Source organism: Heterodontus francisci, chromosome 3, assembly GCF_036365525.1.
Source record: "Heterodontus francisci isolate sHetFra1 chromosome 3, sHetFra1.hap1, whole genome shotgun sequence".
Taxonomy (NCBI): domain Eukaryota; kingdom Metazoa; phylum Chordata; class Chondrichthyes; order Heterodontiformes; family Heterodontidae; genus Heterodontus; species Heterodontus francisci.
In genome coordinates, this window is record NC_090373.1 from 74,682,355 (window position 1) to 74,696,950 (window position 14,596).

At 42.3% G+C, this 14,596-nt stretch overlaps 1 protein-coding gene across 8 annotated transcripts in view; it reads left to right on the forward strand.

The window, feature by feature from the left end:
* ldah (lipid droplet associated hydrolase) overlaps positions 1 to 14,596 on the forward strand; it is a 356,347-nt gene that overhangs the window by 236,506 nt on the left and 105,245 nt on the right. For all 8 annotated transcript variants that reach the window (XM_068023320.1, XM_068023329.1, XM_068023345.1 and 5 more), the window contains one exon: positions 14,316 to 14,476. In XM_068023320.1, the coding sequence (XP_067879421.1) occupies positions 14,316 to 14,476 (161 nt within the window). The remainder of the gene's footprint in view (positions 1 to 14,315; positions 14,477 to 14,596) is intronic.

The following is a 14,596-nucleotide window of genomic DNA, read 5'->3' on the forward strand; positions in this document are numbered from 1 at the left end:
ATAGCCTGTTTGGCTAATTTCTTTGCCTTATAATTGGAAGTTAGTGAACAAGGATTCACTAAGGGGGTGCTAAAAAAAAACGGCGTGTTTAAAATTAAACCCTGTTATGGTAAGACCAGGTGAAGGCTAAGAGGGAAACCTAGACCTCTTGCTGCCCTAGTTGTAACACTGGCGATATTTAGGTGGTACCACTGTCTGTTTAACAACTGTCCAGACTTCGTCCACAGGTCTATGAGGCGGTCTCCATTTCCTCCTCAAAACCCTATTTGCCATATATCCCTTTTTTGTTTCGGACCGGGGACTGCTGGGTAGGGGAAAACTATTTATTTGGGCAGTTTTAAAATCTTTGTCTTTTGCGAGGAGCAGCCTTGATAGAACGGGGTGCGGAGCGGACTTTCAGCTGAGCGGTCAATTTCAGTAAGTTACAAGTTAATCCCTTTTTTGTTTCGGAGGACCGGGGACTGCTGGGTAGGGGAAAACTATTTATTTGGGCAGTTTTAAAATCTTTGTCTTTTGCGAGGAGCAGCCTTGATAGAACGGGGTGCGGAGCGGACTTTCAGCTGAGCGGTCAATTTCAGTAAGTTACAAGTTAATCCCTTTTTTGTTTCGGAGGACCGGGGACTGCTGGGTAGGGGAAAACTATTTATTTGGGCAGTTTTAAAATCTTTGTCTTTTGCGAGGAGCAGCCTTGATAGAACGGGGTGCGGAGCGGACTTTCAGCTGAGCGGTCAATTTCAGTAAGTTACAAGTTAATCCCTTTTTTGTTTCGGAGGACCGGGGACTGCTGGGTAGGGGAAAACTATTTATTTGGGCAGTTTTAAAATCTTTGTCTTTTGCGAGGAGCAGCCTTGATAGAACGGGGTGCGGAGCGGACTTTCAGCTGAGCGGTCAATTTCAGTAAGTTACAAGTTAATCCCTTTTTTGTTTCGGAGGACCGGGGACTGCTGGGTAGGGGAAAACTATTTATTTGGGCAGTTTTAAAATCTTTGTCTTTTGCGAGGAGCAGCCTTGATAGAACGGGGTGCGGAGCGGACTTTCAGCTGAGCGGTCAATTTCAGTAAGTTACAAGTTAATCCCTTTTTTGTTTCGGAGGACCGGGGACTGCTGGGTAGGGGAAAACTATTTATTTGGGCAGTTTTAAAATCTTTGTCTTTTGCGAGGAGCAGCCTTGATAGAACGGGGTGCGGAGCGGACTTTCAGCTGAGCGGTCAATTTCAGTAAGTTACAAGTTAATCCCTTTTTTGTTTCGGAGGACCGGGGACTGCTGGGTAGGGGAAAACTAATTATTTGGGCAGTGGCAGTACCCGAGACACTACACGTGTAGTGTCTCCCACCCACCCTCCTCCTCTAACCAAAAAAAAAGGACTCTAGGGTGTTGATAAGGTAAGCTTTTTATTTAAAAGTTCAGTCCGTCGGATTGCTAAGCGAACAAGTTTTGACTTTTTTTTTCGTTTGGTTTTTCAGTAGATTTATTGGGAATCTAGAATAGTGGGAATGGAGGTAAAGGCAGTTGTATGTTCCTCCTGCAGAATGTGGGAGGTAGGGGTCGCCAAGAGTGTCCCTGCTGACTGCATCTGCGGGAAGTGCACCCAACTCCAGCTCCTCGCAGACCGCGTTAGGGAACTGGAGCTGGAGCTGGATGAACTTCGGATCATTCGGGAGGCAGAGGGGATTATTGACAGGAGTTATGGGGAGGTAGTCACACCTCAGGTAAAAGAAGTAGGTAGATGGGTTACCGTCAGGGGAAGGAAAGGGAACCAGCAGGCAGTGCAGGGATCCCCTGTGGCCGTTTCCCTCAACAACAGGTATACCGTTTTGGATACTGTTGGGGGGGACGACTTACCAGGGGTAAGCAATGGGGTGCAGGTCTCTGGCACAGAGTCTGTCCCTGTTGCTCAGAAGGGAAAAGGGAAGAGGAGCAGAGCATTAGTCATTGGGGACTCCATAGTTAGGGGAACAGATAGGAGGTTCTGTGGGAACGAGAGAGACTCACGGTTGGTGTGTTGCCTCCCAGGTGCCAGGGTACGTGATGTCTCCGATCGTGTTTTTGGGATCCTTAAGGGGGAGGGGGAGCACCCCCAAGTCGTGGTCCACATAGGCACCAACGACATAGGTAGGAAGAGAGATGGGGATTTAAGGCAGAAATTCAGGGAGCTAGGGTGGAAGCTTAGAGCGAGAACAACCAGAGTTGTTATCTCTGGGTTGTTGCCTGTGCCACGTGCTAGCGAAGAGAGGAATAGGGAGAGAGAGGAGTTGAACACGTGGCTGCAGGGATGGTGTAGGAGGGAGGGTTTTGGTTTCCTGGATAATTGGGGCTCTTTCTGGGGTAGGTGGGACCTCTACAAACAGGATGGTCTTCACCTGAACCAGAGGGGTACCAATATCCTGGGGGGGAGATTTGTTAGTGCTCTTCGGGGGGGTTTAAACTAAATCAGCAGGGGAATGGGAACCTAAATTGCAGTGCCAGTGTACAGGCTGTTGAGAGTAGTGAGGTAGGGGATAAGGTTACAGGGACGCAAGAGGGCACTGGCAAGCAAGAACTTGGTTTAAAGTGTGTCTACTTCAACGCCAGGAGCATCCGGAATAAGGTGGGTGAGCTTGCAGCATGGGTTGGTACCTGGGATCCTGATGTTGTGGCCATTTCGGAGACATGGGTAGAGCAGGGGCAGGAATGGATGTTGCAGGTTCCGGGATTTAGATGTTTCAGAAAGAACAGAGAAGAGGGTAAAAGAGGGGGGGGTGTGGCATTGTTAATCAAGGAAAGTATTACAGCGGCAGAAAGGACGTTTGAGGACTCGTCTACTGAGGTAGTCTGGGCCGAGGTTAGAAACAGGAGAGGAGAGGTCACCCTGTTGGGAGTTTTCTATAGACCTCCGAATAGTTCCAGAGATGTAGAGGAAAGGATAGCGAAGATGATTCTCGACAGGAGCGAGAGTAACAGGGTAGTGGTTATGGGGGACTTTAACTTTCCAAATATTGACTGGAAATACTATAGTTCGAGTACTTTAGATGGGTCTGTTTTTGTCCAGTGTGTGCAGGAGGGTTTTCTGACACAGTATGTGGACAGGCCAACCAGGGGCGATGCCACATTGGATTTGGTACTGGGTAATGAACCCGGCCAGGTGTTTGATTTAGATGTAGGTGAGCACTTTGGCGATAGTGATCACAATTCGGTTAGGTTTACCTTAGCGATGGGCAGGGACAGGTATATACCGCAGGGCAAGAATTATAGCTGGGGGAAAGGAAATTATGACGCGATTAGGCAAGATTTAGGATGTGTAGGATGGGGAAGGAAACTGCAGGGGATGGGCACAAACGAAATGTGGAGCTTATTCAAGGAGCAGCTAATGCGTGTCCTTAATAAGTGTGTACCTGTCAGGCAGGGAGGAAGTTGTCGAGCAAGGGAGCCGTGGTTTACTAAAGAAGTTGAAGAGCTTGTCAAGAGGAAGAAGAAGGCTTATGTTAGGATGAGACGTGAAGGCTCAGTTAGGGCGCTTGAGAGTTACAAGCTAGCCAGGAAGGATCTAAAGGGAGGGCTAAGAAGAGCAAGGAGAGGACACGAGAAGTCATTGGCGGATAGGATCAAAGAAAACCCTAAGGCTTTCTATAGGTATATCAGGAATAAACGAATGATAAGAGTTAGAACAGGGCCAATCAAGGATAGTAGTGGGAAGTTGTGTGCGGAATCAGAGGAGATTGGGGAAGCGTTAAATGAATATTTTTCGTCAGTATTTACAGTAGAGAAAGAAAATGTTGCCGAGGAGTTTACTGAGATACAGCCTACTAGGCTAGATGGGATTGAGATTCACAAGGAGGAGGTGTTAGCAATTTTGGAAAGAGTGAAAATAGATAAGTCCCCTGGGCCAGATGGGATTTATCCTAGGATTCTCTGGGAAGCCAGGGAGGAGATTGCAGAGCCGTTGTTGTTGATCTTTAAGTCGTCATTGTCGACAGGAGTAGTGCCGGAGGACTGGAGGATAGCAAATGTTGTCCCCTTGTTCAAGAAGGGGAGTAGAGACAGCCCTGGTAATTATAGACCTGTGAGCCTTACTTCGGTTGTGGGTAAAATGTTGGAAAAGGTTATAAGAGACAGGATTTATAATCATCTTGAAAAGAATAAGTTCATTTGCGATAGTCAGCACGGTTTTGTGAAAGGTAGGTCGTGCCTCACAAACCTTATTGAGTTTTTCGAGAAGGTGACCAAACAGGTGGATGAGGGTAAAGCCGTGGATGTGGTGTATATGGATTTCAGTAAGGCGTTTGATAAGGTTCCCCACGGTAGGCTATTGCAGAAAATACGGAAGTATGGGGTTGAAGGTGATTTAGAGCTTTGGATCAGAAATTGGCTAGCTGAAAGAAGACAGAGGGTGGTGGTTGATGGCAAATGTTCATCCTGGAGTTTAGTTACTAGTGGTGTACCGCAAGGTTCTGTTTTGGGACCACTGCTGTTTGTCATTTTTATAAACGACCTGGATGAGGGTGTAGAAGGGTGGGTTAGTAAATTTGCGGATGACACGAAGGTCGGTGGAGTTGTGGATAGTGTCGAAGGGTGTTGTAGGGTACAGAGGGACATAGATAGGCTGCAGAGCTGGGCTGAGAGATGGCAAATGGAGTTTAATGCGGAGAAGTGTGAGGTGATTCACTTTGGAAGGAGTAACAGCAATGCAGAGTACTGGGCTAATGGGAAGATTCTTGGTAGTGTAGATGAGCAGAGAGATCTTGGTATCCAGGTACATAAATCCCTGAAAGTTGCTACCCAGGTTAATAGGGCTGTTAAGAAGGCATATGGTGTGTTAGCCTTTATTAGTAGGGGGATCGAGTTTCAGAGCCACGGGGTCATGCTGCAGCTGTACAAAACTCTGGTGAGGCCGCACCTGGAGTATTGCGTGCAGTTCTGGTCACCGCATTATAGGAAGGATGTCGAAGCTTTGGAAAGGGTGCAGAGGAGATTTACTAGGATGTTGCCTGGTATGGAAGGAAGGTCTTACGAGGAAAGGCTGAGGGACTTGGGGTTGTTTTCGTTAGAGAGAAGGAGGAGGAGAGGTGACTTAATAGAGACATACAAGATAATCAGAGGGTTAGATAGGGTGGATAGTGAGAGTCTTTTTCCTCGGATGAGGATGGCAAACACGAGGGGACATAGCTTTAAGTTGAGGGGTGAAAGATATAGGACAGATGTCAGAGGTAGTTTCTTTACGCAGAGAGTAGTAGGGGCGTGGAACGCCCTGCCTGCAACAGTAGTAGACTCGCCAACTTTAAGGGCATTTAAGTGGTCATTGGATAGACATATGGATGTAAATGGAATAGTGTAGGTCAGATGATCGGCGCAACATCGAGGGCCGAAGGGCCTGTACTGCGCTGTAATATTCTAATTCTAATTCTCCTTTCGCCTCAGCTTCTGTCAGAGCCATCTGTGCTCTTCGGTATAACTCTGTTTGCTGTGCTGCAATTATACAAGATCTGTTAAACATCTCATTTGGATTATCTAAATCTGCATATAAGGTTTCAGATACTCGACTATCTGTTCGTGTTGCCAGTTTTACCTCCAACAATGGATCCTGTTTAGCCATTGCTCGGGTGACTATACACGCAGGAAATATTCCTGGAACTTATTCCTGTAATTGTTCCATTTCCCTAACTTCAGTTAGTTCCTCTGTAATTATAGGAGAAACTGATACTTTTGATCTGGCCAAATCATTCCTAGGAGTAGATCAATTCCCTCTACTGGCAAACTGTGGACAACTCCTACAGTTACCATTCCAGGTATTAAGTCACTCTCTAGGCGTACTTTATACAAAGGTACTCCTGCCAATTCCATTAACTAAAAATTTTAGCATTCAAGGCACTCTGTGGTGGAAACGTTATATCTTTCCCCATCCAGAGTGTTTGGGTTGCTCCTGTATTCCTGAGTATAATGATAGGTTTTCCCCTATGACAAAAATTCATTATAACTTTCTTATTCTTAACCTCGACACTCACTTCAGTTTTTGTATCTGGTTTTACGACTGCCATTAAAGCTATAGCCTGATCTGCTATACTCTCAGTCAGTCTTTTCCTCTGCATTAACTTTGCGTACCTCAACAAGTCCTATGGGGTTTATCCCACAATTGCCAGCATTCTGAACGAAGATGACCCATTTTCTGGCAATGATAACACTTTGGCTTGTGAACCTCACTTCTACCCTCAGCACCTTCCTATCTGGTCTGAGGAGGTGATCCTGGGGCATTCCCAGCTATTCCTTCTTGTCCCCGGCTACTTGCCTTCCTTTCACTCTCCACTTTCTATCCTTCTTGGGTTTATGAGGGCAACGAACAAAAGGTTTTGGCTTATTCACAAGCTCAAAATCATTAGCAATTTCTGCTGCTTGCCTAGCTTTCAAAACTTTCAGGTTATCTACATGAGTTCTCACTACTGAAGGAATTGAATTTTTAAACTCTTCCAAACGAATCAATTCTCAAAGTTTCTCATGTGGATCCGAAACTTCTGATGGTAAACTTCAGGGACTAACTCGTACACAGCGAGAATAACCATTTTTGCCATCTCATAATCTGCAGAAGCCTCTTCAGGAAGCATGGCATAAACTTCATGAGCTCTGCCTATCAGCCTGCTTTGCATAAGCAGTGTCTAGCTTTCCTTCGGTCATTTCAACTGTTTAACTATTTTTTTAAAAGATATGAAAAATGCCTCTATGTCCCTTTCCTCAAACTTAGGAAGAACTTGTGTAAATTTAAACAGCTTTTCGCTGGGTCCTGGGGTGAATCCTGATTCTTCCTGACCCGAATTTTCCCTGTAGTCAAGACCACCCCTTTGTCTTAGTTCCATCTCTTTTAACCTAAATTCCCTCTCTTTTGGCCTTTCCTCTTTTTCAAGTGAAGTTCTCTTAATTCTTTTTCAGCCTCACGTTTTCTTATTGCTATGTGTTTTTCCTGTTTGGGTTTTATCATTTCTAATTGAATCTGAGTGAATTTCACTGCATACTCTCTGACTTACTATCATCTTCTCATTTTAGATGTTTGACGATTACATCAAATATCTCTGCTTTTTTAGCACTTGATTCCAACTCTAGCCCCAATTTTGCTGCCACATCTTTTAGTTAATTCTTAGTGAAAGTTGTCAAGTCACTGAGTTTCCCAGAAACTCTGCAGCAACTGCTAATGCTTTTCCGATGGTATAGACTGTATCTTATTACACAAGAAACCTGGTTCCTTTTTTTTCAAATTATTACTCCCTATATAATTCACGTAATTGGCATTGATTTGAATCCCGACAATCAAGCACCCGAATTAATATGATCCCAGAGACGAGCAATTAATATGATGCCAGACACAAGACCCCAATTTATATGTTATCCCGGACACGCCCCCAATTAATATGTTACGACCGAGGCGGAAGCAATACACTGTCAATTCAGCCCCATCACTCCACAGGTCACAACATATTATTAAAGTTTTCCCACCGAACCGGAAAACAGTCAAATTAAACACTTCACTAACCCCCAGAATAGAAAAATACACCAAACCAGGTATCTTTAGACAACAACAAATTAACTATTTATTAATAAACTAAATCTTAACACTTAAGATAAATTTATGTCCAGAGACCTTATAACTTATTTAACCTAACCCCCATGCCCACACACATACATTCAAAAACTAATGGTTATCCGTTTTTTTAAATGATATTTTAAAAATTAGCTGTTTCTTAATAATAAATAAATAACGGGGTTGTAAGTCTTTGTGGGGTACATTCCTGATGGGCGAGGTATCCTAGTGTAAAAAATAATCAGATGTCACTCGAAATCTCCACGCAGATTTGATGAACAGTTTTTACTTGATAGGCATTCAAAGCACTTCTGTTGCTGCAGGCATCACACAGTTCTTTAATCAAGGAGTTTAGCAATGGTTCCACTGGGATTTTTTTTAAAACCGGCAGTCTCTCAGTAGAAACTTTACTCAGAATTCCAGCAAACACAAACAGACGACAGAGAATCACTCTTGAGACAGAGAATTCTTAGTGTTTCGAAGTGAAAATGATTTTACTACCTTCAATAACACAAATGATCTTTTTACAGGGTTTTTCTCTCTAAGGCAAACACAACCTGTAACTCAATGTAGTTTTCTGCTAAAGAAATAGACAGCTTCTTCCTTCAGCATGCTTTGCTGGTCTCTCCAGTTCAAACTGGTTTTAGCTGGTTTTTACACACTGTTAAAAGTTACAGTACATCATGTGACCTCTCCACTCTCCTGTTGTCGAGGGAACAGGCCTGCGGTGGCACTGTTCTCAAAGAATCTTCTCAGTCTGTCTTAAAGGTACACTATGTTTAGACAAAGTCTTAAAGGTACACTGTCTTAAACAGAGAAGGAAAAAAACATTTCCGTGACAATAGGTAATTGAATAATATACAGCGACATTAAAAAATCACAATTCTTCTACAGTTGCTTACTTCATATGAGTTTAAATGCTACCGTGGAGCCTCTGAATAGGTTTGTATCACTGATGGTTTCTAATTAACTGTTGAGTTGAGTTCAGGCAGCTAGCTATAAGTCCACAATCATAAGCTTTTGGCCACAATGATTTGTCAGTGATTACAGAGAATCATTAGTACTCTCTCTTTCATTGACCAAACCCAAGTTTTCAACCCAGACACTGCTGTCAGTTAAACCCAGTATGCCAAATCGTCCCCCAGGATGGCAATGATCCATTTTGATCTGTACTTGCTGGAAATGAGGTATTTCTTCAACCAGTTATTAGGGATAGCATAGAGACAGATTGACACTAATGATTCTGCATCCGATAAACATTAGCTTGTTAAATCCCTTTTCTTCAATGGGATCAAGCCATAAAGACAAATTAACACATTTACATACCAGAATATAATGTATATTCCAACAGTGTGAAGTTGTCAGAAAATTTTAATTCTGTTTACCATGGCCTAAAAAGCAATGAAATAATATATCATTGGCATGAAATGCTTATTTTTTGTCACAGTTACATCCGCATTTTGAGAATTTTCTACACTTTTGATCGCTACATCTTATGAAGCATGGTTAGGTTCTAGAGAGAGTCAAAAGATTAGAAACCCAAAGTTAGATTTCTTAGTGAAAGGATAGGGTTCTGGAGCTGAAGGTATTCACTTTGAGCAAACACAGGTTCAAAGGGATATGATAGAGGTTTTTAAATTTATGAAAGCATTAGATGTTGCAGAGTTGAATAAAATATTTAATGTGGATAATGATAGAAAGACTTGCGAGCATGCCTAGAAAATACATAGGGTAAAAGTTAGGTTAACTGCAAGGAAGTATTTTTTCAGAGAGTTGTCATCGGGAACAAGTTACCACAATGTGTATATGGTAAGTATGGGTAATGTAGAGTCCTCTAAGAAGGAAGTTGATAAGTTCCTGAGAGAGGACAAAATTGGGAAATGCCAAGGTTTGTGGGTTAGGTTTTCCGGGTGATGTAATATGGTCTGATTGTCCTAAACCTGGACATACAACTGTATTTTTCCTTTGTTTTTTGGCCTCGGCAGCAGTTACTATTATGGAGGCAGAGCATTAAGATGCATCATGCAGTGGATAGTGTCTTTTCTCTGCCTGCTTACATCCATGTTCAAGACCTTTCCCCTTCAGCTAAATTGCAGTAATCTCACCCACCCAGACCTAGACAAAATGGCTTCACAGAGTGAGATTTCACCAGATAAGCCTAATATCAGAGAGAGAAAGAGGCCATTAAAATATCTTCTCCAAAAGGAATATCATTCTCTGAATTACATTAATCTTGTCCATGATGTTGAATGACTATTGCCTTCTTTGTAGAGTACTTGATTTGTGCAGTTCTACTTCTTCAGTACCAGTGTTGACAGTCAACTTTTGCATCAATGGGATCATGATATATTAAACAAATGCATGCTGTTAATTGTATATTAATTGCGTTTAATTGTATACAGGTTGTGGCAATTAACTGGTGATTCACTTGAGTCCCTAAAATAAACACAGTCTGAAACTGTGGTTGTTGAGTTAGGAAATGTATGCTTGTAATGTTTAACTCTGTAAATAAATATCAAAGTGTGTAAAGATTGGCTCCAGTTCTATCCTTCATCATTTGGCTTTCCAGAATATAACACGGGTCAGAATTTAATGGTGAGGTAGTGGCCCTGCCTTGCGGCTGGAAGGCTCGGGATGATACCGCCTCCACTCGGCCTGAAAGCCACGCTGCTATCTTGCATGGCCCAGGCCCTTAATTGGCTTCAGTCAGGACTTCCACCCCTATGAGGCGGTAGTCTCCTCTTCAAGAGCTGCTGGCCAATCAGAGGGCCAGCAACTCTTCAGTCCCAGCAGTGCCACTGGGAGTAGTGGCCACTGCTGGAACTGCACCCGGCGAGAGGAACCACAATGGATGCTGGCCTGGGAACGGGTAAGTGGGGTTGGGTATCACTAGGGACAATCAGCTAGGCCCCGGTGAGGGGGGAATGGGTGGAGTGTAGGACACAGGAGTTGTTCAGTGCGGGCAGCCTGTGCTGTTGGTGGGGGCCTCCATGAGGCACAGGGTGCCCAATCAGGAGGCCTCCCACAGCCTGCAAGGAGGCCGACAGGTATTACTGGGCAGCCTCCTCTGGTGCTGAAATGCCTGTCCGCCATTGGTAAAATACCAGTGATGGCGGAATGAGGCCCTTAAGTGGCCAAAGGGCCTCAATTGGTCTAAGAGTGCAAAGGCTGTTTGCCACCTCCCCTGCCATTGGTAAAATAACAGTGAGGGCAGGTAGGCGATGGGCACGGTGCGCCCCGCCTCCCACATGAATAACGGTCCCACTCCTGCCTCCTAACCAGCTCCCAGGGGGCGGTAAATTCCAGCCATGGTAGCAGAGGATGCCTAAAGCTGAAGGTTGAAAATTAAGAAAATAAAATCGGACAGAAAAGTACAATCCCAGTAGCCATTGTAGAAAATGTCAGAAAGTAAATGTAAAGTGTCTGGGTAAGATTACATTCCGATATTCTGGAGTCTGAACTATCTGACTAGTGGAAGAATGAAGTGGATATGTGGACACAGGTTACGTCCCTAGCAAAGAGAAAACAAGGTATTGCCTTGATGTCGCTTCCTACAAGAGATAAATTTAGAAGTAAAGTATTTTGTAAGCTAGATGCCCATCAGTTGGAAACTGATGAAGCTTTGGACCTACCATTTGAGTTCTTGGATGAAATCTACAAGAAGTGTGATTTGTTAAGTGCCTTTGAGGCATGGTTGGACTTTGATAGTTTTCTGAAAATATAAAGGAATATATCATGGACTTTAACAGATTGGATAAAAAGATTTTCAAAGGGAATGGTTTATGAAACTGCTCAAAGAGGCAGCAGATGTGGAAGAAATACTGTGGAAACTAAAATTATATGCATCCATGGCCTGAATGATGCTTCAGGGTGTGATATATTTTGGTGAGATCTGTTTTGATGAAAATCAGTTGTGTTCAACTAAAAGCAGATCCCCCCCCCCCCACCCCCACCACCACCAATGTTTTATTGGTATCGTAAAGGAAAACTTTTAGGCATCTTCATTATGCGTGATGATGATTTCTTATGGGGTGGTACTGTGGAATTTGACAAATGTGTCATTAATAAGATTAGAGTAGAATTTAAAATTAGGAGTCAGGCTTGTGGGGCTTTTAAATATATTGTTTTAGCTATTAAGCAGAGTATATCTTGAATAATTTTAAATCAACAATCCTATTTAGGGAGTGTTACTCCCATCCCGGTTAATCGTACTAGGTCCTCACAGAAAGATGATATATATAAAGAAGAGACGGAGCAATTGTGAAGCTTAATTGGTCAGACTAGACCAGATACTAGTTTTGATGTGGTGGAGTTAAGTGCTGTGATGAAACACCCTTAAGTCGAGCATGTTTTATGGGCAAATAACACATTTTTAAAAATCTGGAGATTTGTGTACTTAAGTTCCCAACTTTAGGTGACCCAAAGAACTTGAAACTAGTCATTTTTAGCAATGCTAATCTTCTTCATGGGTATTTGAATGCAGCTGGTGTCATAATATTTCTGATGGGTGAAAATGGGAAATGTCCTTTAGCTTGGGAAGTTAAAATAAAAAGGTTTGTTAAAAGTACTTTGTCTGCTGAAACACTGGCTGGCATAGAGGCAGTAGATATGGAATTCTATTTGTCAAATAGTTTAAGTGAGGTTCTGTGCAATGCGTGTACTGAAGATAGTATACCTATTTAATGTAATGTGGATAATTGTTCATTGTTGGATACTGTACACTACAAAAAGTGAAAGTGAGAAAAGATTACTGATTGACCTTAAATAAACCAAGAAATGCTGGAAATACTCAGGAGGTCAGGCAGCATCTGTGGAGAGAGAAGCAGAGTTAACATTTCAGATCAGTGACCCTTCATCAGAACTGGCAAAGGTTAGAAATGTAATAGGTTTTAAGCAAATAAAACGGGGGTGGGGCAAGAGATAACAAAAGTGAAGGTGTTGATAGGACAGGGTCACAGAGAAAAACTGACAAGAAGGTCATGGAGCAAAGACAAACAGTATGTTAATGGTGTGTTGAAAGACACAGCGTTAGTGCAGAGAGGGTGTTAATGGACAGAAAAATGAACAGTACTGGCCCAAAGCACAAACATGAAAAAAACAGTGGGCAGGCACATGGTAAGCAAAATGAATGATGAAACAAACTAAAATAAAAGAAAAAAGAAAAAATAACTGAAAATAAAAAGGGGAGCCCGTCATGCTCTGAAATTATTCAACTCAAAGTTCAGTCCAGTAGGCTGTAGCGCACCTAATCAGATTGACCTTGCTGGCATGAAACAAATGCTGGGGAAAAGGGAAATCACAAAATAAATTAGTGGATGCAAGTCATTAACTGTCTGATTATTTTACAAAAAGAAATGTATGTACAAAGATATTGTTAGGGGGCCGAGAGGAGGGATGTCTTGCAATGTAATGCTTTGTACAGAATATGGAGCTTTTTGATGTAATTTGTTTTAAAATATGATTAGATTAGATTAGATTAGAGATACAGCACTGAAACAGGCCCTTCGGCCCACCGAGTCTGTGCCGACTATCAACCACCCATTTATACTAATCCTACACTAATCCCATATTCCTACCAAACATCCCCACCTGTCCCTATATTTCCCTACCACCTACCTATACTAGTGACAATTTATAATGGTCAATTTACCTACCAACCTGCAAGTCTTTTGGCTTGTGGGAGGAAACCGGAGCACCCGGAGGAAACCCACGCAGACACAGGGAGAACTTGCAAACTCCACACAGGCAGTACCCAGAATCGAACCCGGGTCCCTGGAGCTGTGAGGCTGCAGTGCTAACCATGTTGTGTATATTAACTCAATTTTTATTTAAAGAGAGAGAAGGTAATTTGTTAACTGTATATTAATTGTGTTTAATAGTATGCAGGCAGTGGGCATTAACTGAGGATTCACTCTAAATAGACTGAAACTGTAATGTTGTGTCAGGCAGTGTATGCTGGTAATGTATTCTTCTACAAATAAGTATGAAAATGTGCAAAAGATTGGCTCCAGTTCTAGCCTTCAACTAGCTTTCTGGAGATGAACACATGCAATGTCATGAAAACACTGGGGTAGAAGTAATCAAATACTAAGTGGAACATGATCACTGTACTACTGTGACCAATAACATGGGGATTGTGTCTAGCCAGAGCTAAATTGTGGAGTTAGATAGATATTCAAAAGTCTATATACTTAATTTCCTGGGATAAGGTTCTACATAAATACTATCTTCTCTGACCTGCAAATAAGTGGGGCAGAGTTATGGTCGGATAGATTATAAATCATCTGGGAAAGTAACAAGCTTAATGGGGTAAATTCATTGCATGCTTCTACTGTCTCACTCTTGTAATATTTATACTGTTGAAAGGTTTTACATAAAGCCAAATTAGTTTCAATATATTTCATTTATAAATCTTAGTAACTGTAGTGCTTATTCAAACAGTGCAGGATCTTTAATTGTTTTTTTAAATGAAAGTAACTATTATCCTAAATAGTTTTTTCAGACTATTTCAAAAAGATTTCATCCTTTTAAGTGTTATGTTAATATATTATTTCAAACTACAATTGTAGTAAAATCTCAAGCTATCTTCGTGTGCTGCTGGTTTTCACAAAATTTGTGTTGGAGGCCCACCTTATATTCAATCCACTCAAAGAAATAAAGTGGTGTTGCATCAAGAATGTTTATTGTAATAAAGCTGTCACCAACATGAGGTTTTCATATGGCAAGTTTACTAGGGTGTGATCATTTTCAATTGTTCCTTTACTTTTCTTGCAGACATTGAGCTAGAGGATGTCTTTGGACTGAATGGACAAGTAGAACATAAATTAACTTTCCTCATGAAAAATGTGCCAAAGGATATCAAGCTTGTGCTGATTGGCCATTCTATTGGTTGTCATATGATACTCGAAATGATGAAGCGTGAACCAAATCTAAAGGTATGTGTTCTGTTTGGATGATTGTGATGCCGTCCAGTAACAGTGATGTCATAGAGTAGGGTAAACAGCCAATCATATTGAAGTATTCCCACAGACAGCAAATCAGGAACTAAAATGCAC